The 21892-nt window shown below is 47.7% G+C and overlaps 3 protein-coding genes across 4 annotated transcripts; 1 reads left to right on the top strand and 2 right to left on the bottom strand.

Annotated features, from left to right (window-relative positions):
* Positions 1-240: 240 nt before the first annotated feature.
* Positions 241-13088, bottom strand: LOC310687145 (glycine N-acyltransferase-like protein 3). The gene is made up of 6 exons (XM_083461821.1): positions 13051-13088; positions 2918-3063; positions 2686-2793; positions 2333-2459; positions 1679-1799; positions 241-881 (listed from the first exon to the last, which is right to left on the bottom strand). The coding sequence occupies exons 2-6, from the start codon at positions 2993-2995 to the stop codon at positions 461-463; spliced, it is 855 nt and encodes a 284-aa protein (XP_083317947.1). The 5' UTR covers positions 2996-3063; positions 13051-13088; the 3' UTR covers positions 241-460.
* LOC310689421 (glycine N-acyltransferase-like protein 3) lies at positions 4498-10356 on the bottom strand. Its single transcript, XM_083467119.1, has 5 exons — positions 9793-10356; positions 8978-9191; positions 8270-8386; positions 7533-7653; positions 4498-7182 (listed from the first exon to the last, which is right to left on the bottom strand). The coding sequence occupies exons 1-5, from the start codon at positions 9868-9870 to the stop codon at positions 6780-6782; spliced, it is 933 nt and encodes a 310-aa protein (XP_083323245.1). The 5' UTR covers positions 9871-10356; the 3' UTR covers positions 4498-6779.
* A 3022-nt stretch (positions 13089-16110) lies between the features above and the next one.
* POLD4 (DNA polymerase delta 4, accessory subunit) lies at positions 16111-21627 on the top strand. Of its 2 annotated transcripts, none has more exons than XM_083462983.1 (5): positions 16111-16374; positions 17785-17934; positions 19661-19759; positions 20059-20170; positions 21200-21627. In XM_083462983.1, exons 2-5 carry the CDS (start codon positions 17838-17840, stop codon positions 21222-21224), a joined length of 333 nt encoding a protein of 110 aa, XP_083319109.1. In that variant the 5' UTR covers positions 16111-16374; positions 17785-17837; the 3' UTR covers positions 21225-21627. The 2 variants fall into 2 exon arrangements, with proteins under 2 accessions (XP_083319109.1, XP_083319108.1); XM_083462982.1 differs by lacking the exon at positions 16111-16374 and adding an exon at positions 16823-16992.
* The last annotated feature ends 265 nt before the right edge of the window (positions 21628-21892 follow it).

The following is a 21892-nucleotide window of genomic DNA, read 5'->3' as shown; positions in this document are numbered from 1 at the left end:
CTCAAATGCATTGTATGTGTTTGGTGAAACTGGGCACCTGTGGGACAGATAAATATGACGAGCCCTGCCTAAAGGTGCCTCTGTAGGTATGCTTAGATGGCGATAGCATCTAAACAAGATATATTTGTGTCCAAAGTGTTGGGCTCTGACTGACATTCTGTGGTACAGAATATGAGTCAGATTGTCTCAAAGATACTAAAAAGAGACATAATCTTAAAAGATTAACTTAAAACAATTGACTTAAAAGAGACAGAAGGGAAAATGTGTTTTAGACTAACTGAATATCCATCAGGACTAACTTTAACCTTAATTCTTATCGGATATGAAAAGTAGCCGCAATAGCTGCTTTGCTATGTATTTCAATTTAATTTTAAATATGTCCAGAGCAGGCTACTAAATCTGGCCATGATGTTAACTAATACTGAAGTGCACAGTTTTGGGAGTGAAAGGTTGCAGTGTGCTATCTTGTGGGCTGGAGGCTTGGTGTAAAGAAAAGCGCATACTTTGTCAAGGGCAAGATGTGGAATCCTTGACGCTTCAATGTCTGTCTGCTAGGCTGGTTGTCTGCCAAAACCCCACCAAACAGGGGGAACCCACATGCGTGCAACTTCACAGCTGTTGCCCTTGTCACAGCTGCCACACAGCCTTGTCCTCGGTACTGAGGGAGAGTGTAGCCATGTGCCAAACTTCCCACTGGATCACTAAGGCACCAGGAAACCAGCTGGCCTTCTTTGTCCAGGAGGCAAGCACTAGGGAAGTTGTGGATCAGGCTGTCCAGATAGCGCAGGCTCCAATCATTGCGCCCAACACTCCAGTTTTCATTGAGCAGAGCTGAATGAGAGGAGTTTAGGCTGCCGAAGTGGAAGAGGCCACTTCTGTACCTGAAATACAAAGAGAGGCAGTGATTTTCATGAGAGAAAGGTTCTTGAGAGCAGAAGAAGCAGTAAGGCCTACAAGGCCTACACAATCATTCAAGCCTAAGCCTGCTAACAGCAAACTGCTAAGTCACTGTGACTCATGACTCATCTTGGGTGAAGACTCATTCTCTCTGTAAAAGTAGCCAGCCTCTCTATGGGCCTCAGTCAGAGAGCTGTATGGATTTTGTATGGCGTAGTCTGTGGAACAGTGCTGTTGTTACCATATAAACCTGAAGCAGACAGAGTGGCTCCAGGACCTCTGTGAAGAGTCAGATAGCTGCTATGAGCACTCTGTGTATGCTCTTTAACTATGCGGTTTCTGAATAAGTTTATTTTCTTCAGTAAAGTTTTATTCTGTTTATAAAGAAGACTCTGCTATGATTATTTTACCGCTGCGCGACAGTGATGGTGGTTGAGCAGACTGAAAGCTTAGGCTTAAAAAGTATTTCATCACCATCAACAGGAACAAAGGAACAGGAAGTTGCAAGAGAAAGCTCAGGAAGTGACCCTGTGACTTTCTCCTCCTGTTTTGTGAGCAGAACTAAGCCAGGACATAGCAATAAGATGTGGAACTTTGTGTTGGGTTACAGTTCACTGCTTACTGATTATGAGGAGGAATGTTTGAGAATTCTGATGAAAATAGAAGCAGAAATTGCTGGTGTTCACCTAGTCAGCCCTTTTCCAGAACAGAAAACAGTCCAATGAATACTGAATATTTGCTGTTGTTATTTTCGGTCCACAAAAAATATGCACTCACTAACCGGCTCTGACAGTAGGCAGATGGGTCAGGATGCAGGAATGTCTGGTAGAAGTATGGCTTAAGATTGACACGTCTGGACTCTGCAATCTCTCTGGCAGCTTCATATAAGCCATCTTGGAGCCCTGCACACAATGAAAATGAGATGTCAACCTGGGGGTGAGGAATTATATTTTCTAATGCTCTGTGTCTGCACCTCTCTTGGTATTGTATGATTATAGTGTTGTGTGCCAGCCCAGTATTTGAGCTGTGCGAGATTCCAGGGGTTCCAGGCGATTACCCAGGGTTGGTGTTTCCTTTGGAATGAGGTACAGCAGAGACTGTGGTGTCTCTGTGGCATGTGGTTTATTTACACATATACACAACCTGAGCAGTATTAACACCCCAAGAGGGACTCGCTTCCCCCATGCACACAGCCTTCTATTTAAACAGAAATCAAACATTGCTCTCTTTCTCTCTTCCCAGCTTGCTAATGTGCTTCTAGCTCACATCACTCCAATCCTCTGCTCTTAACTCAGCCGTTGCCCTTCAAACTACCCACCCATTTTCCATCTCACACAGAGCCACTTCCTTGGTACCTCTCAATGTCTCATCACCTTACCAGGATACTAGCTTTGCTATTCCAGGAATGGAATAAGTAGAGGGTGAGGAGCTTTACCTTGAAGCTGAAAGGCCTTTCCCCAGTCAATGGCTTCTGCATTTTCCAACAGTGTTCGCCAGGCGTCTACATCCCAGTAGAAAGCAGTATGAAAGTTGGAGTAGCAATCCTGCTTGTCTTTCACCACCTGCAGAATGTGGCACAGTCATTTGGCTATTGACAGGACACAGGCATCAGGGGTTGGTTGGGTCTTATTAACGACGGAGAGCAGGAGCAAGAGAAAGGCACAGGAGGCAGGAACAGGCCCAGCACCACCATGGAGTGCGTCTCCAATGGCTTTCCAGCCTCAGAAGCTACCATCTCTTGGGCTTTTTCTCACAGGTTCAGGTGACAGGTTATGGGAGAATTCTCACCTCCTTACGTGGGCGGGTAAGGACAACTTTAAAATCCGGCCAAGAGTCCACCACCACTTCGTGCTGAGCTGGATTTCTACGGTTGATGTGCATCACAGCTCCGTTGGCCTGCCAAGGAAAGGAGGGGAGTTAACTAGAGCACAAATCCATGTTGCTCCATGAGAAAATGGTAGGAAATGCCATTTGTTAAATTGATGGAGGAAGGGGACGGCAGTAGAGGAGCGAGAATTACCGGAAGAGCCTGGGGCAGGTGCCGTTGCAGCACAGTCTCAAGCAGCTTCAACTTGGAGGGGCAGGTCAGGATCTGCATGGCTGGCCAAAGAGGGGCTGGGGGCTACGTCAGGTTCCAGGAAAGATAACGTGGGGGGGAAGGAAGCACTTGAAGGGGACGAAAAGCAGAAAGAAATGCATCAGATCCTTACACTCAGCGATACCGGACAATCCACAACCAGGATGACTTGCCATTTCTCATGAAATCTCTAGTACTCAAATTACTTCACTAATTATGTCTGTAGATCAGGGATATATGGAGTTGATTCCTATTCTGGCTGAGGAGATCGACACTGGCTGCCACTCATTCAGACAGTCCCCAACTCCCCTTTGCAGCTCGTCAAACCATTTCCTTATTTTTCTAGCGTTGAGGCAGAGCTGAATTGGTAGGCAAGAAGATTTGAGTCCCACTTATTCAGGGGGATTAGATTGTCCCCTTCCGAGGTCCACAATGACAGCTGCAGTGCTTACCTGAAGGGACACGTCTGCCTTTGAGAAGAAGGTAGCAGCCTATTGCTGGGCCACTGGCATGATAGGGAATGCCATCCTTGCTCAGACAATTTATCCACTTAAGTATTTTTTTAAAAAAATCCTGAAGCAATAAGCCATTAACTGGCTGGTGCCTTGGCCTTTTTCCCAGTGTCTCAACAGAGAAGGAAGTTTGGCTGCAAAATGCTTTTGCTTGACTCAGATGGTCACAAGTCCAGAGAACATGAGAGATTCGGCATATACTATGACTTATGTCCAGGCTTCCATGTGCCCTTGGCAAGGAGCTGTATCATCAACTCTGAAGTCACCCTGCTGAGCGCTCAACCCCTCCAAGCCAGAGTCGAGGGGCGTGACGCCCCCCTGGGAGCGGGGGCCAAACTAACCATTCCCTAGGTACGCCCCTGCTTACACTTGGCCAAGTCTTCTCAACCCTGCACAGATCTACTTTGTTTCAAGTTCAGAGCAGGACAGCTAGGTACTCATTCACCAGGTTCCCTTTCTCATTTCACTGCAATGTGGTAATGGGATGAGCTCTGACAACATGCAAAAGTCAGGATGCCCAACATCCCCAGTGAGGTAAAAGCTCCCTTTCAATCTGTTTCAGTAAGAATCCAAGAAAATGCACTCCAGGTTATACACCAGGGGTATATATATAGCTTCTGTCTTGGTGCCAAATTTTGATAAGTCGATCCAGAGTACACAGTTAGCTGGTTCATACATATCTTTAAACCACAGTTAAAACTCAACTATGATTTAATGTTCACCTAAGGATGGAAGCAGACCTGAGTAACAACCAGTCCTTCCCTTTTAGAGATAAGAAAGCCTTCCGTAGTAGACAGTGATTAAGCTGACCTGGTATGGGAAGAGGTGATGGGGGGCATAGCTGAGGAAGAAAGGGTTAACTCTTCCCTCTCCAGGTGTGATTTCCAAAATTGCCCCTTGATATAAGCAAAAAAACCTGCTCCTTTTCCCTTATGGGGTACCCAAGAACCCACATAGAGTCCTTTTGTTGGTTCTCTATCGGTAGGAGAAAATAACAGAGACCAGAGAATATTGAGAAGTAAAGCAGCTAGTAAGCCTGATCTTTATTAACTGTTGCAACAGGGTGCTCCCCAACACACAGGAGAGAGGAGGAGGAACCCAAGCCATGTGCGCAAGCCCTTATATAGACATTTTAAATGGCCCGCCCTGGAGTCCAGGACCAATCCCAGAAACATCATGCATACATCACAGAAGGGGTGTAGCCCAAGACCACCCCCCAGGTACATCATATCTACATCACAGAAAAGGCGGTCTACAACAGAAATCTGAGTGTGTTGTTTATCTCCTGTCTGGCAAGTTACCTGATTGCATTATCTGGGTTTTGGCCACTCTTTTGTTATTATAACTACTTAACTCCTGAATCTAGGTCACAGGCTCACACCCTGTTCATATCTTGAATGTGCCCTTAAGACAGGATTTGTGAGGACAGGATTTGTGAGGAAAGAGACAATGGGGAGGGTTCCCACTTTGACCTTGCAGATAATTTTTATATATATATATGTCCTTAAAATTCTTATAACTCCCCTCTTCTGTTACAACTAGATTTGGAAACAAAGCATACTACTGGCTCCAATGTCATTGTTGTGGGATGATCTTCCTGGAAATTGCAGGAAGATGAAAGGTTAACTCTTCCGCTGGTGCGCTCTCCACAAAGAGCACCCCTGGTATTATGTTTTTTTTAAAAAACGGAAAATGCCCTTTTCAAGTGTAATTGCTGGTGGGACTGCGGGTGGGTAGGGTTTAGAGTGAGTGTATGGCTGCAGTGCAAATGTGAGCAGTTGTCAATGACATTTTATCAGGTTTGCAAATATGCCCATGGTCCCAAAAAAGATTGGCCACCACTCCCAACCTGTGACTTTTGGGAGAACTCAAAAACATGTGCAATATATTGTGATATTTTGGTTGGCCTAATGCAGGCATATCCAAAGTCTGCTTCGGGGTCTCATCCGGCCCACCGGTCAGTTTAATCCGGCCCCTGTGGCAGTTTATTTCCTGGGGTAAAATCCTCAAAAAAGCTCAGCAACTTCCACCCTTAAAAAAGCTCAGCAACTTCAATCCAAAAAAAAAAGGTCAACTTTGCATATATATATTTTTGTCTTAAGAAAATTATACAGACAGCAAAACGAAGAAGTCTAAATTAACATTGCCTCCTACCAATAAGAAATAATAATAACTATTACAATAATAAAAATACTAAAAATTCATTTACTTCCCCTTTTAAATTTATATTCTGGTTACCATATATTACTATTCTATAAGAATCTATTATATCCTTTGCTGTCCCATATATTATTTTACTTCCTGAATTCAATCTAACCCTCCCCATCTCCCCTCTTCTTCCCGTCATAAGATTTCCTCCCCCCCCAGTTGCTTTAATAAGATAGAATAACATGAAAACTGTAAAATTATAATTACTTCTTTTGTCCTTACACGCTTAACAATTGCCTATTAAGAGTTCTGCTTTAACGCCATATTTATTCATGTATTCCCCTGTGCATTCCCATTCTGTATAACGTTTTTGTTTGGAGCAGCCCCTGAGTGATGCAGTCATTTTTGCCATCTCTGCAAACTCACAAATCTTAATTTGCCATTCTGTCAGTTGTGGTACTTTTTCTGTTTTCCTATATTTTACCGTAAGTATTCTTGCGGCTGCAGTTATATACAAAAATATGTTCCTTTTGTCCTTGGGGATGTTGTTTGTTAACAGACTCAATAAGTATGACTGCTTTTTTTGAAATAGAGCTCCTGAGAATCTCCTCATTTATCTCATTCCAAAATTGTCTTACCACCTTGCATCCCCACCATCAACAACTTTGATTGGTCCTTATGGCTCCTCACTTAATCAAATCTGGCCCTCTTTGAAAATTTTGGACACCGCTGGCCTAATGGTATTTATTTATGTATTATTTATTAAATTTGTATACCCCACCCTTCATCCATAGATTTCAGGGCAGCTCACAACATAAAAATACAACATAAAAACACAAAATACATAATAAAAGCAAGAACAAACAAAACACAAACACACAAACCAACCAACCCCCCCCCCCAAAAAAAGTACTGGAAATACTAATATTTCACTATTATATCATTAGACCATTGCTTGGCTGGTTGACTATTCTTGATATATGGCTTAAGGTACCTTATGTGAAATATTTTTAAAAACCAATATGTATAAGAGAGGGACAGGAAACTCCAGGATTGGGGGAGCGATGGGTTTGTTTCTCTTTCATTCAGAGAGCTACTGAAGTTAAAGAGAGGAGATACTTTGGGACTCTCTCCTCCTCCCTTTACTAAACTGAAGAATGTATGCAGAGATGACACAATTCAGATAATCTCTGGAAGCCCATATATTCCAGCAACCTCTGCATTTGGACATTATTCAAGGCAGCATGGCCATATACAGGGCACCCTGCCACATGGCTTTTCATGGACAGTGCCCTCAATACTATAGCTAAGTAGCCCCTTCGGCGGTGGGATGGAAGGGTGTAGCCATGCATTTGTGCACCAAGAGGATCTGTGATGCCCCAGCTGATAGGATGACCATTGCTGTCCAGGATGCAGATATTGGGGAAGCACTTCACCATGTGGTCCAGGTACCGTCGGCTTTGTTCATTGCCCCCAAGGTGCCATGTTTCATTTAGGATGTCAACATGGGAGCTTTTCAAGGTGGAAATTGTGAAGCTGGGATCTAGCCTGGAAGAAATGATAGGCAAGAACAGTATAGACAGAGATGTTGGAAGAACCCAGGAACCACCTTTTTGGCTCAGATCATCTAGTCCAACACATGGTAACACTGGCCAGCAACCTGAGTAAGTCGCAAGCAGGAAACCATTTTGCTTTTGCACACATGGGCTGCTTTATGGTGTCAACATAGCCATTAATAGACAAAACATTTTTAGGAAACTTTGCTGTGCCAGCCAGGAGAAGGCAGACTTGGAAAGAGTGAATGCGAGGTTTGACCATTTTCTCCAACTGGAAGCACCACAGGTTAACCAGTGCCTCAAGCAGAAAGGAAGAAAGGGGGGAGTAAGGTGGACACTTACTGGCGCTGAGGCATTTTATCTGGGTTAGGGTTCAGGTAGGTGAAGTGGGGAGTTGCAGTCAGATGAACTTTCTTGGCGGCAGCAGCATCTTTAGAGACATCATAGATCCCATTCTGGTACCCTGTAAAATAGTAAAATATTCAACAACAAAGAGAAGGATATATGTGTATTCTTTTGAGGATAGGGCAAGAAGTTGTTCAGTGCATCAGGACCACAGTAGGGGGCAAAATGTTAAAGCCCCCTACCCATCTTCCAATTTAACACCGGATATCGACATTTCAAAAGCATTCATATTATTATTATTACTATTATTATTGGGGCAAGCGAGGGTACCACCTTTGGGCATCCACTGCCTCACTCCGCCTGATGGCTGTGCTGGTCCGGCACTTTATATTCAGTGGTGGCTGGTTTTTCAGGGTGAATGGGGCCTGCTTCTTCAAGCGCTATCTGCCCACAGCCAGCTCCTCCCACCTGCTTTTTACTTTCATCCAATCTGGGGGGGGGAGGGGGGCACTTCTATCAGCTTCCTCCTTAGTCTCAGTTTTGCCTCTTGTAGAAGGCAAATGCTGCCTATTATGGGTTCTAGATCCATCTATATTGGTCTCCCTGCCTTCTGCCCTACCAGTTCCAATGAGAACCAGCCACCACAGTTTACATTAATGACAGTAATGTCATTTAAAAAGGGGGGGGGAACTCTCTCATTTCATAACTTTTCCCTTAGAAAGAATGTCTTCTACCAAAGAGACGAAAGGTTTGCTTCCAGTTGACAGCATCTGTGTCTAGCAACAGTCTCCGGTACACATCAAGATCCCAGTAAAAGGCTGCATATATGTTTTTATACAAATCTATATTGTCTGTATCAGCCTAAAAGAGAGAGAGATGGAACTTATTAGGATAGGCTCCCTGCCATGCCCTTCTCTGACCAGTTCTTCTCAGGTTGCCAAATTTATTCTGTTAAAATTCCTGTGCCAAATTTATTCTGTTAAAATTCCTGACACTTTAACAGGTAAAGCTTTTCCTGATGTTGAGATGAAATGATGGGTGAAGTTTGACCTGCTCTAATGCCAAATGTGCCCTCCTAACAGGGTTGTCTTTAGCAGATGCAGCGCCAGGGTTTAAATATCCTCCCCGTGCCCCCAAATTACCACGGGTAGTGGCGGGGGGAGTGCGCACTGCCAGCCTTGGGGGGGGGGATAACTCTCCCACAAGCTGCAGCAGGAGAGAAATCCCCACAGAGGCTGCGCACCCGCCAGCCATATAGTTGGCGGGGCACAGCTTCCATCCCAAGCCTCTGCGGGCACAGCTGGCAGGCGTGCAGGGAAAGGGGAGGCTGCCAGCAAAACCACGCAGCTCCCCCACTTGCTGGGGCGACCCTGAGAGGCCGCGCCCTGGTGCAATGCACCACAAAAGTGAAAGGTGGCTCTACCTCCTAAACAAGAGCCAACATCCCCTTTCATTTTGAGCCTGGCTCAGAGTCCCAGCACAGAACACGCAGCATTTCCTGCTGACATCCCACAAAGCACCTCCCACAAAATCCCCAAAGGCCACTACCTCCGTCCGTGGACGAGTCAGGACCGCTTTGAAATCCGGCCAAGAATCCACAATCACCTCATGATCCACTGGGTTCCCACGGTTTATATTCATGACTGCACCATAGACCTGTCAAAAGTCATTGGATGGCAGTGTTGGTGCTGCAGTTGAAGGAGGCAGCCTGGGAGAAATGTGTGGGGTCTGGGAGAGAAAAAGTGGTGTGGTGTGTCAGGCTTGTATCTGCTGCATGCCTTGAGTGGGGTGTCCTGATTTGAGTGAGCACAAGGGACAGGAGAATCTGTCAATTTCCCTTGATGTTACAGCTGAACAAGGCAGCCTGAGACAAACATTTGAGGAGAGAATCAGTGGTGTGGCCCCTAATTCAGATTTTAATCTGCTGCATGAATCCCACTGTTAGTGACTAGCCCTTGAATGGTATTACCTTGACTGAGGACTTCCTGTTTACCAGCTGATTAACAAACTCTAGGAGCCCACAAGGCCGTGTCACATATTACACGAATCCTAGCTCTCTGCTGAGCATATCAACATAATACACACATTTTCAAGCACCTGCTTGTTGAACGTAAAAACTTAAGACATGCACCTAAAAATGTAACATATAATGGTGTTCTCAGATTCAAAATGTGGAGTTTTGGAAAGATCAAGAGATGTTGACAGGAACCTGCCCCCATTCCTAGTTCTTAAACCAGATTACAAAGCTCAAGATTACCGCCACTGTTTGAGGGAGGTTTCTCTTCAGCAGCGTCTCCAGCAACTGCAACTTGGACGCACAGGATAGGATCAACATAGCTTGGGAGGTGAAAGCCGATGGGCTGGTACCAGCAGAAACAATGCCTGTGATGAGCACCTGGGAGAGAAATCAGTTCTTTGCTGCTCACCAGAATCCCCAAACTGAGAAGTCTTTTGTCATTGAAGTGGCTGGGGCAACCCAGTCAGATGGGCAGGGTACAAATAATAAAATTATTTTTATTATTACTTATTTAACCCCTATGTCTACACCCCAGTGTCTGATGGCACAGCACCCCCTGGGCTTCTAACTATAACAGAAAAGCCCTCATCTTCCTTCCAGCTCAATTCTGATAAACAAAAACCTTCTCTTGTGAACTACAGGCAAGAAGCTCTCTTATACTGCTCACCTGCTGCCCAAAACAGCAACACGGACCTTTGCAGTTGGAGTCCTCTTTCCAGCTTGGTAACTTTAGGGATTCCTTTGATTAGGAGGGGTAATTTACATAAACTTATACTAGAGTGAGTGAACCATTAACATAATCGTTCCTTGCGATTGTAGCCACAGGCCTTGTGGAACTGGATCCCACGGATGCAGAGGAATTGGCTGTGTTCCTGGATAAGAAAGAGGTGGGTTTGCTTCAAAAGATTGGGAGAGAAGTGCTAGCTGCAGCTTCTTCCACCAGGATGAGTTGAAGGAAATAATGGAGGATTTGGAAAGCAAGCAAAGTCCCAGCTAAAGAAGAATGGCAACTTAAACTGATGGAATATGCGCAGCTTGCGGACCTACCATATAGAATAAGAGAACAAAAAGAACATACAATTAAAGATGATTGGAAAATGTTTATTGAATATATGGAGGGAAATTGTGTACATTTGAAAACGTGGGCAGCATTAAGATAAATTCAACAGTGTAAATAAGCTTTGATGGATGTAATAATGGCATACTGAATGGTTTAGTTTATATAAAATATGCAGGGATTTATGTTATGCAAAGTAAACCATGGAAAGACAAGAAGGGTAGTCACTGATATTTTAAGGTTGTTTAAATGAATATTCTAAAATGTAAAACAGAAAATTTAATAAAACTTATACAAAAAGAAAGAAAGAAAAGAATTGAGGAGCCATTGGGGAAACTCAGGCTCACAACAGTTAATGATCTCCTGATCAGTATATGATTTACTGACAGTCCCTGTCATGCTGTTCAAATGATCCGTAAAACGGATCTTGACTATTAGTGTGCTTGTGCGTTGGCATCAAGGTTGGACTCAGAAGAGGGTTCAGTCATTGGTTTAATCATTCTGTAACAAGCCCAAACTACAGGGCTTTTAAAAATAAGTCTGTTGTCAATTACATTTAGTGACCCATTGGGAAGGGTATTGGTAGGGACTGGGATTGAAGTAAGCTGGTTTCCCCTCCATGGCTGCAAAACGTCCAACAACTTGCATCTCTGATAAAGATACAGCTAGAATTGGCAGCTAGAATCTTTTCCCTAAAGTGTTGGAAAGCAAATCTGATACTGACACTCTAAGAATATGTCAAATTTTAAATAAATCAACTTTGAGCTAACCAGAAAAAAAACTGTACTTGTACCAGGTTTGAAGAATACTGGGGATACACCCAACAATTACAAAATGACCAGCAAATTGCAATGCTGGGCTGCCTTTTGGTCTTAGATCCTACAGACATCAAATGAATTATTCTCTATCTTAGATATTTTGTGAGGAAATATCTATGGATAAATTGGAGGGACTTGTACTTACATATTGACATAGACTGAATTATCTCAGATATTTTGTTTGGTAAATGTATATAACTAATCTGGTTGGCCATGATGAGCACAGGATGCTGGACTTGATTGGCCCGATCTAGCAGGCTCTTATGTTCTAGTTTCTATGTGAAGCATAATTAAACTAGATATCTTTATTGATCTTCCAATTTCTGGAGGGATAAATTTTAAAATGAGGTAAAGGGGAATAATGAGAGAATTCTTATATTTATTAGGAAAGGTCTACAGAGAGAGTAAACTAAATGGGGAAAAACAATTGGAGAGAAAAACAATGTGTCCAACCCATGAGGATTTCACTGAATTTTTTCTCTTTTTTGCGATTTTTGAATGCAATTTCTTTTATCATTTATGGAGAATGGTAAAAAAAATGCAGTATAATTTTTCATTAAAGCACTAGTTCTCACTCTTGTTCTTTTTTTTTTTTTGTAAGCTGCTTTGTGTTGCCCTGTGTAAGACAAAGTGACTAACAAATTCAGTAAATAATAATAATAATAATAATAATAATAATAATAATAATAAGCATACTATTAAAAGACACCTGTATGCTGTTTGTAATTGTGGTTCTGTGAAACAGTCACTATATTTATCTGTAGAAACGAACTCCTGCTCCAGGCTTTACCCCTAAGTCCAAGCTTTTTAAATGAACCAGAATTTTACCCACAATCCCCTCAGGTTTGAAACACAGTTCCAAACCCTGGCACAGGATCTTAAAATCCTTACATCTTCTACTGCAACCAATAGGACACTTTTTTGAAGCCTAGCAGCATGGAGTAAATTTTCAATAGGTTGCAGCTAATGTGTGTGGGTGTGTGGGTGTGGTTAACGCTTCCCAGTTGTGACTCCTGAACTCATCCTTCTCTTAATGCAATTGATTTTGAAAGAAGCCAAGAGAAGCTTCCTTATCTCTGAAAGCTGTTACTCAGGTCTGCTTCCAGTCTTAGGAACCATAACTATGGTTTAAAGTTATGTATGAACCAGTTCACTGTGTACTCTACATTAATTTATCAGTATTTGCCACTGATGAAGAACCGGACAAAACATATTTGGCAATTTAAACTGTTGTTTGTGCATAGCAGTTTGCAAAGCTATACATTCTTCTGTCTTCCAATCAACTTTGTATTTTATTATTCTGCTCAAAAGTTGTATGCTATGCACAACAATATATTGAGCAAAATTTGCAATGGGTAAACTAAAGTTCCCAGGATTCTTGGTATGTGTGAATATGCTTTAAATGTTGGTGTGTGTACACAGCCTGAAATTAGGGATTTATTTTCAACACAGGTGCAAGAAGGCACAGCTCCTGAGCTTATAGGAGTGCTCAGTGCTGACGATAAACCAAAAACATGGTCTTATATGAGCTACTGATGCTCCACCATGCTTTCAGCTACTCTGTTGTGGTCTTCCTGTTGATAAAAGCAGATTAGGAATGAGAAACCAATGCTGAACACCCACCTACTGTGTGTGTCTTGTCCAGCTTGGTCTGTCTAAGGCAGTGTTTCCCAACCGGTGTTCCGCGGCACACTAGTGTGCCGCGAGATGATGCCTGGTGTGCCGCGAGCGAGTCCAAAAAAGGGGGAGTCCCTTCCCCCGCGGACGCCCCCTCGGCTCCCGCATCCCCCAGCGCGCCTGGACGCCGCCGCCACCGCCGCGCGCAGCCTCCCGGGGCTCGGAGGCTCTCCAGCAGCGGCAACATCTGGCGCTGCACCGCCTCCCGGGCCGGGCGGGCGCGGTCCCTGGACGCCGCCGGCGCCTCCCCTCGAGGGCTGCCGGTACCTGGCGCCCCGCCATCCCCGGCCAGGCTGGGCGGCCGCAGCCGCGTAGCCTCCGCTTCCGCCGGTCGGAGTGCAAAGGGCGCTCGGGGAGGCGCTGCGAGCCGGCACCGCCTTTTTATCCCGCCCCGTCGAGCCGGGGCCTCGCGGAGGCTCCCAGCTCCGCGCCGGGCGCCCCTCCGCACCCTCCCCTACCTGCCGGGCTGCTGGGAGAGGCGGCGGCGGGACGGCGCCCCGCGCCCCCCAAAGCGCCTTCCTTCCCGTCCCCGCCGTCCAGGCTCCCGGGGCGCACGGCGGGCTGGAAGGCAGCCTCCCTCTCCCGGAGCCGGAGCTGAGCCTCGCCGCCTCTCCAAATCGAGAACAAAGCCCGGGGGACAGGCGAGAGGGGGGCGCGGGACCCCCGACAGAACAATGGGGGGCCGGGGAGGGGAGGGGGCTTCCAAAGGATTAAGCAAATCCCGCGGGGATCCGAGGCCGGGATGTAGCTACAATGCAGCCACAGTTTTTATTTACAGTTTTTATTTACAGTTTCGACGAAGGCGCCAGAGGACACCCATCCTCAGCTCCTTCAGAAAGGAAGCCCCGCCCCTCGGCTCCCTACGCCGCCAGGCAGCTCAGCTGACTGACGAGGACGTTCTGCGGCGGCGGCCACCGCACAACCACCGCAGTTGCTGGCAGCGTCCGCAGCGCAATAAGTAACAGCGCCTGGTGCTGCCAACTCTTTCTCTCTCTCTCCCGCCCCGCCCCCAAGCTCTCGCGCGCCCCGCGTCAACATCGCCGCGCGCAGCTTCCCGAGCTCGAGGCCAGCCGCTGCACGCACGCGCCGGCTTGTCATCGGCTCCGGTTGTTGCCTTTCTCCGCCGAGGTCGGTGGACCCCGAGCCTAGGCTTCCTTCCCGCACCCCGCTTTCCGAAGACCGCACACCAGTTGGGCCAGTACATATTCCCCTCCCATGACTGGAGCGGAATAGCCCTTTCTCTTCTTCCCCAACCCTTCCCCAACCCTCAGTCCCTCGCTTTGCTGCCTCCTCCCCCCCCACCCCCAAAGCTTGGAGGTTCCCCGGCAAGGGGGAGGGGAAAAAATTGAAAGTTACACTTTCGTGCGTCCCTCCCGGCGTGACGCTGGGCGCTGACGTCACGGGGCTGTAATGGTGGTGTGCCTCGAGATTTTTTTCATCAAACAAGTGTGCCTTTGCCCAAAAAAGGTTGGGAAACACTGGTCTAAGGCAGTGTTTCCCAACCACTGTTCCGCGGCACACTAGTGTGCCGCGAGATGTTGCCTGGTGTGCCGCGGGAAAAATTAAAAAATTCGAAAGATTTTTTTTTTAAGTCAAATTTTCGATTGGGGCGCCGTCACTAGATGACCCCTGGGGTTCCCTCCCTCCCTCCCGCTCTGCGCCTCCCTCCTCCTCCTCCGGGGAGGCCCTTCCTGGCTCTCGGCCAAGGCTTGGCGGCTGCCACTCACTCACTCGCTCGCCCACCCGTCCCTCCATCCCTGCACCCGGCCTCTCCCCCTCCGTCCCCGGCGCGGGGGCTGCCGGGATCCGTAGTCCCCTCGCCCTTGGGCTCCGTGCCCGCGCGGGGTGCGTGAACTACGTTTCCCAGCGTGGCTGGGCGTTTTGTTTGAAGCGCCGCTCTTCTCCCGGCCATGGAATGAGCGCAGCGGCGGCGGCCGGGCGGGCAGGGGCTCTTCCGCGCAGACCCCGCGCAGCCTGCCTGCGCCCCCGCGGAGATCGGGCGGCAGGATGGAGCCCGGGGATCCCCGCGGAGGCGGAGCGGCGGAGGCGGAGGCTGCCCCCCAGGTAGGGCTGCGTCGGGGGTTTTTTATTTTTGCAATGCTGCATCCGCGCCGGAGGGGACGCATCGGACCGCGGGCAGACCCCTTGGCGGGCGTGCAAGGCAATGCATGCGTGCAGGCGTTGCATGGAGTGCAGTGCAATGCAATGGCAACGCGGCGCCCTGCATGCATGCATGCAACTTCCACCGGCGCTCCGGACTTGGCAGGTGAGGGGGGTCCCCAGTGGGCGGCAGAGAGAGCCGGGAGGGCGAAGGGGAGCCGGGGGGGAGCAGCGCTGCTCCCCGAGCCGAGCCCGGGGGGAAACTTCGGCGTCGTTGCGCCGGGTGTTGGAAGCGGAGGCTGGTGGGGGCCCCTCACCTGCAAAACCTGGTCGCCTCTCATATATTGCATTCATTGCCCGCTTTCTCCTCCAAGGAGCTCCCGGGGGCGCGCGTGGTTCTCCCCGTGTTATCCTCGCAACAACAGCCCTGCGAGGTGGGTCAGGCGAGTGGCCCAAGGGAGCACCCAGGGATTGTCCTGGCCAGGTGGGGTGATTTGAACCCTGCTCTCTGCCCGGTCTTCGTCCTCATTTAGCCCCCACATGTGCATGACTGTGCATGACTGAGGTTTTCCCCCCTCATCTTGGCTATGGTGTGAGTCTGTGCTGTTAATTAATGGGGTTCTGCCTTCGGAGAAGATGAGCCAGCCCTCAAGGAGGTGATTATGTAATTTGCTAGCAATTCATGTCCCTCCCGGCGTGACGCTGCGCGCTGACGTCACGGGGCTGTAATGGTGGTGTCCCTCGAGATTTTTTTCATGAAACAAGTGTGCCTTTGCCCAAAAAAGGTTGGGAAACACTGGTCTAAGGGGGGCTTTGCTTCGGGGAGCAAGGGATGGTGGTGTTATATATATGTTATACTGAATGGTTCATTCACTCCACAAAATTGTTTCTTGGGTTGCAGCCGCGGGCCCAGTGGGATGTGATCCGGATGATCCAGATTAATCGGCCGATTCCCCGAATGAAAAAGAGGCGAGTCTGCTTCCATAGAACGGGAGATGAGTGCTTGCTTCAGGGGAGGCTTCTGCCGGCTGCAAGCCTCTCCCACCAGGTGGTGCTGAAGGAGATCGCGGAGGAGCAGGGATCGAGGGAGCTGTAAGGGAGAGGACCACTGCTGCTGGAGAAGACGAAGCTGCTCTCTAGTTCAGTGATTTTGGGGAAAACAGTCTCCAGGTAAAGCATTTATTTTCTGCTCCGGTTCCCCACTCCTTGCCCAAACAGCGGCTAAGCTAGCGCAGCAGGCAAGTTGCTATGGCGGCGTTTCCTCGTTTAGACGCCCAACTCCTTTCTTGGTGCGTATCCGGATCAGCGTTTTGGCCCGGACATGTCCCGTGCCTTACTATTAATCGGCAGGCGTCTCGTTGCTACCTCTGGCGGTTCTGTGGCTTCTGCTCCTCTGATCGCGGCAAAATCTCTCGAGCAAAAGGAAGAGAGCGCATAGATGCGGGACTGGGGGAAGGAGTGCTGGGAGCGAGGAAACAGCCGGGAGAATAGCGGGGCCCCGAAGAGCAAGAGGCGCCACCTGCGACGCCTTAAGCCGCCGTCCTTCCCCGGGTCGGCCGCCAGGGGCGCTTCCTCCGCTGCAGCCGCCTTGAACGCAAAGCGAAAGCAGCGCTGCCATTGGCCGATCCGTGCAAAAACAACAAGCGGCTGCTTCGGGGAGACCCAGAACGGCTTGGGGGGGGGGGAGAATCGGGAGCGGTTTGTGCCAGCAGCTCCCACCCCGCAGTCCTCGCATCGCCCCCAAGAGACATTGGGGGGCAGCACCGACAGCCCCCGGCGCAGCTGCTGGTAAGGACTCAGCTGCTTCTAGAGATGTCGCGGAGCCTTTTTTTCCGGGGTGACAGGAGGAGAGAGACTCTCCTACCCTTCCGCGTTTGGGCATTAGGGGAGGGAACTCGAGGGGGCGACTCGAAAAGGCTGCGGGGGGGGGGGGGCGTCTGGAAGGGAAGGGTCCAAAAACTGGAACGCGGCTGCTATAGAAGGAACAAGAGGGATCTATCTGTTCAGGGGGGTGAGAGGGAGGGGATCGTTTTGATCCCCAGGCCTCTTGGATTCTTGGGTGTGGGGGAGAGTAACCAGTGGTTAGAGCAGGAACCGGGCAGTCTGTTCTCGAGGTCTGGATGAGGAGAGGGTCGAGTCGTGCATTGCTTTGATGGCTTCAGAAGGAAGCAGAGTCCAGGATGGGGACCACAAGGGATTCTGTCGCACTTCTTGACAGAGGAATAGCCTCCCGCTCAGGGAAAGGACTTTGCCCTGCCTTGGAGTCGGGCTGAGAATTTTTCAGTGTCAACACACAGTCCTGGAAAATGCAAAGGCATTTATAAAGAGTGTAGGGTCTCTAACCATGCACAGAATATACTTCCTTCTCCTTTACATAAACTTAGGCTCTTTAATGTGTTTGGAGGCAAAGAACTTACACATGGGAGAAGGCCACCAGCTAGGAGAGTCCAGACACCTTTTTGCGGGGGGTTTTCTCCCAGAAATAAAGTCGTTTTGACTGGTAGCTGGTGTTAGGACAGTAGGTTTGGAGACTGAAGGTCCTAGTCAGCAGCTTGTCTAACAGTCTCTGCTTCTCCTCAGCTCCTTGTTTAGAGCAGCCTGTTAATGCTCTGTGAGCATTGCCACATGGAACCATGGGCAGGAAACGGCTAATCACAGACTCCTTCCAAGTGGTGAAGAAGAGGAAAAGAGACAGTAAGGAAACAAAGAAGGCTCAGAGCCCGCTCCATGGTGAGTATTGCTAGGAAGGGATGCGTGAATTTCAGCAGCACCTGGTGCGACACCAAAATTCAGCGCCCCTCACCACTCTCACTTCATTCTAAACCATACTTTCAGCGTTCCCTGCGGCACCCCCAAGGCTCCGTGCCCAGTGCAACCGATTTGGTCGTGCTCCCGTAAATCCTTTTTCTTCTTTGGTGATCTCTCGTAGCCGAGTAAGATTGTCTCCCATGAACACAATCTGAACAGTGAGTCTGTAAGTGACTGTGAGGCCAATTCTGGATCCACACATCCTTCCACAGTGGAAACATAGGTTTCTAGGCAGGAGTTGATCATGGTGAGGGTTCGCCAAATGTGTCTTCCTCTTAATGTGAGTTCAAGCATCTTCAAAATCCATTACACCTTTGGTAAAGGCTGTTCTCCAGTTGGAGCGCTCACAGGCCAGTGTTTCCCAATTGTCAGCTTTTATACTACGTTTTAAAAAATTTGCCTTGAGGGAGTCTTTAAACCTCTTTTGTTGACCACCAGCATTACGCTTTCCATTTTTAAGTTGGGAATAGGGTAGTTGCTTTGGAAGACGATAATCAGGCATCTGCACATGACCAGTCCAATGTAGTTGATGCTGAAGAATCATTGCTTCAACACTGGTGATCTTTGCTTCTTCCAGTACACCAGCATTAGTTCACCTGTCTTCCCAAGTGATGTGTAAAAGTTTTTGGAGACACCGTTACCATTTGCCATTCACCATGGGAGTTTTATGGGTTTGGGTTTGGTATGGGTTTTTGGAAGATGTTGTGCGGGAATTTGTTTCATGTGTGTAGATCAGTGCACGCTGACCAAAGCAGTCTTCGCAGTAAGGCTCTATCTTATCTGCTGCAGCCTTCATCTGCCTTCACAGCCGATGTAACATGTCACTTGTTATCTGCCGCCTGCTCTGTTGTTGAGGACTTCTTGGATCTTTCTTTGTCTAGCTCCTTCCCTTTGACCTTGCCACCTTGGGTGACCCTGTTGGGAGTACGAGACTCCCGTCGGCTTTGCTCACAAGGGTCATAGGCATGTACAAGCCCACTCACCACGGCAAGGTGATACCTCTGCTACCAATAGGTAGATAATCTGAATGGGGAGAAAGGGTGAAAATCCAGCAGCTTTAGGTGGGTAGTAGATGGATGCCCATTGGAGTTGCCCTTGAGATTTGCAAGACATCAGTTCTTGCAAACTCTTTCCCTGCATGGTCTTGCTTTGGTCGTCTCCTAGGTTGTTTGTTGGATCTGCACATAACTCAATACCATGGTTATGCAAGTGAGGGTTAATCAGTAATAGGCTTGCCATTTGCTTAGCTAGCAAGTTGCTATAGTACAGTGGTGATGAACTGTTGCACAGGATTGCTGTGAAAGTGAAGTATTTGAAAAATCATTTACCAGGAAGTAAAATTATATGAAACAAAAGGTGGGGAACCCTCCACAGAAGAGGAGCATTCTCAGTGAGCAATGGATTAATTATGTTAGTGTTGTTTCCTTCAGTCAGCACTTGTTGTGTGTGTTCATATTTACATGAGATCGAAGTGTGGGTGAAGAGATGCTAAAAAAACACAGGCAGAGTTATACTGGTTGTAGAGCAAACCAGGGATAACTAATGTAATGGTGTTGGCTAAAGAATTATGTTAAGCCTTTCCTGCACACTCATTTCATACAAGGGCTCTCCATAATGCGGGGATAATCATCCATTTCTCTCTGATCAGACGCAGTGACAGTCCAGGCAGTCCAAGATGCTGCACATCCAGACCAGCTGGAGACACTAAAGCAATTTGACCTCAGCTGGCAGTACGGCCCCTGTACAGGTAAGAACTGCCAATCATGCTGCTACTACAACTGAGCCAAAGTACACATCACTACAATGAAAGCATAGGTTTTCCCTGCCTCCCTCCATGCACAATTTTAGATATACCTCCATGGGGCAGGGACCAGTCTCCCTATGCTCTGTTAAAGTGTTACATTATAATTAGTGGCAGCATACCAGGAAAAGGGGCCTCCTAGTTAATTCTCAAGTTCATCTAGCGGCAGTAGACTTGCAAGGAAGGTGGTTGAAGATCGCTGGTGTTGAAGAGGCCACTTTGAGAGACCTTTTTTCCCCTGACAGGAATCACCCGTTTACAGCGCTGGGAGAGGGCAGAGTTACTGGGTCTCAACCCCCCTGCTATGGTGCGGGAATTGCTAGAGAAGCACAACAAGGACCCTCTCGTTACATACAGGTTAGTATAGAAAAGCTGCTCTGTCCTTCTCAGGCACTGGATGGAAGCATCTATTCTAGGGTAATGAGATCTGGAAGAGGAAGACTATTGAGGTTGGGCTTGGTGGTGCAAGGCCATGGCAGTGCTAAGCAGGTCACATGATAATTTGGCTAAGCTCTGGGCATCTTTTATTCACAACTGTATGAATGAGGAGTAACTGTATGACAAGAGGTAATACACAAAATGAACTGGGCAAATGGAAGTATGAGCTCAGCAAAGGTCAAGTAAAATCCATAACTCACCTATCAGGGATTAGAAAGGGATAAGTAGCCAAGAACAAGCAGTTCTCCTTTATTTGCAGCTTCCGCCAGGGTGTTTGGTAGACTGTCCTGGCCATTTCATGGTAGGAAGTCCTAGTGGCCAAGATTGTCATGAAGCAGAGGCGCTTACGAAGTTGACATTTGGCAGTCAGCTTGCATGTTGTGTGAGAACCTTGCCGAAGAATGAGATTTTTGCTTCACCTTTGCTGTACTTCCAACCCACAGCATTTACTATGACTCCATTTGAAGCATTGATCACTGAAGCCTTAGTATGTATTTACAGTTTACTTGCTTTAGGAAGCACCGAGTAGCTTACATGGGGCTTCCTTGTCTCACATCCAGACATGACTTTGGTCCATCATTCTTACTAGAGTCTCTGAAAGCAGCTCAGGGCCCAACAAAATTTTTAAAGGGTTAAAAAGGCTTACATGTAAGAAATGTGGACACATTCAGTAGCAGGTATTCCCACTTATCCTTTCCACCACTTCCTTCCTATGTATTCCTTTTCCCACTTGCCACCTTCTCTCTGGCCAATGACTTCCTAGAATTGAAAGCTGAGAGCTGCGGCCTCCCCACAGATCATTTGCTTATACTGACTGTAAAACATGCACCATTGCTGCTGTTGTGCTGCCCATGCCTGCTGTTTGGCACAGTAGGTGGAGGAGGCATGTAAGATGCAAAGTCAGGATTCTTTCAGACAGTAACCATGTTCCATATGCTTCCCTTGCAGCCTGTGGCATGGATATTGCCTCTGAGAGGAAAATGTGATGGTATCTCAGCCTGAGAAGTCCCTGAGTTTTGACATTATTGGATAACTTCTTCATTCCTATCATGGAGATTCTGTGATTGGATGTAACAGCCCTAAAAAGATGGCAAGGTCTACTAGCTGGTCTCCACTTATGGGTTCTGGCCCTAATCAAAGCTTCTTAGGGAGTAATTAGATGGCTGAGGTCAAATGAAGGTGAGGATTGATTTGGATCAATATGCTGTGCTGGGGAAAAGAATCCCCAAAACTGAGTGACTAGTTCTTGGAAGCCAAGCTTAGTATAGCACTGCATCCTGTTTATTTTACTGTTGTGTGCTCTTTGCAAACTTGCTTGGTTTGTTGAATTGGCTTTCAACTTAATTGACTGAGAAATAAAACACTTGCACATCTAACAGCTATCTGAATAGTTTGTGACACATTATTCTCCCCACCCTGCTCAAGGAAGATGTACAGACTCTTCAACTCCATCACCAACAGAGAGATCTATTGCATACCTCCCGGCCTGCTGCCCAGCTGAACAGCACTATGAATCACTGTAAAGTGTGCCCCCCCCCCCAACTGAAGTGCTGTTTGGCTATTCCTAGGCCTTAGAAGTGGGGATGGCTGGGCAGAAGTTGGTTGTGGGATGCTTTTGAAAGATGGAACTGCAAAGCCCAG

The sequence above is a fragment of the Podarcis liolepis genome (genome assembly GCF_965112155.1).
Source record: "Podarcis liolepis genome assembly, chromosome: 1".
Lineage (NCBI taxonomy): Eukaryota > Metazoa > Chordata > Lepidosauria > Squamata > Lacertidae > Podarcis > Podarcis liolepis.
Note: the sequence above shows the minus strand (reverse complement) of the source record. Positions and strands in the feature narration are given on the sequence as shown.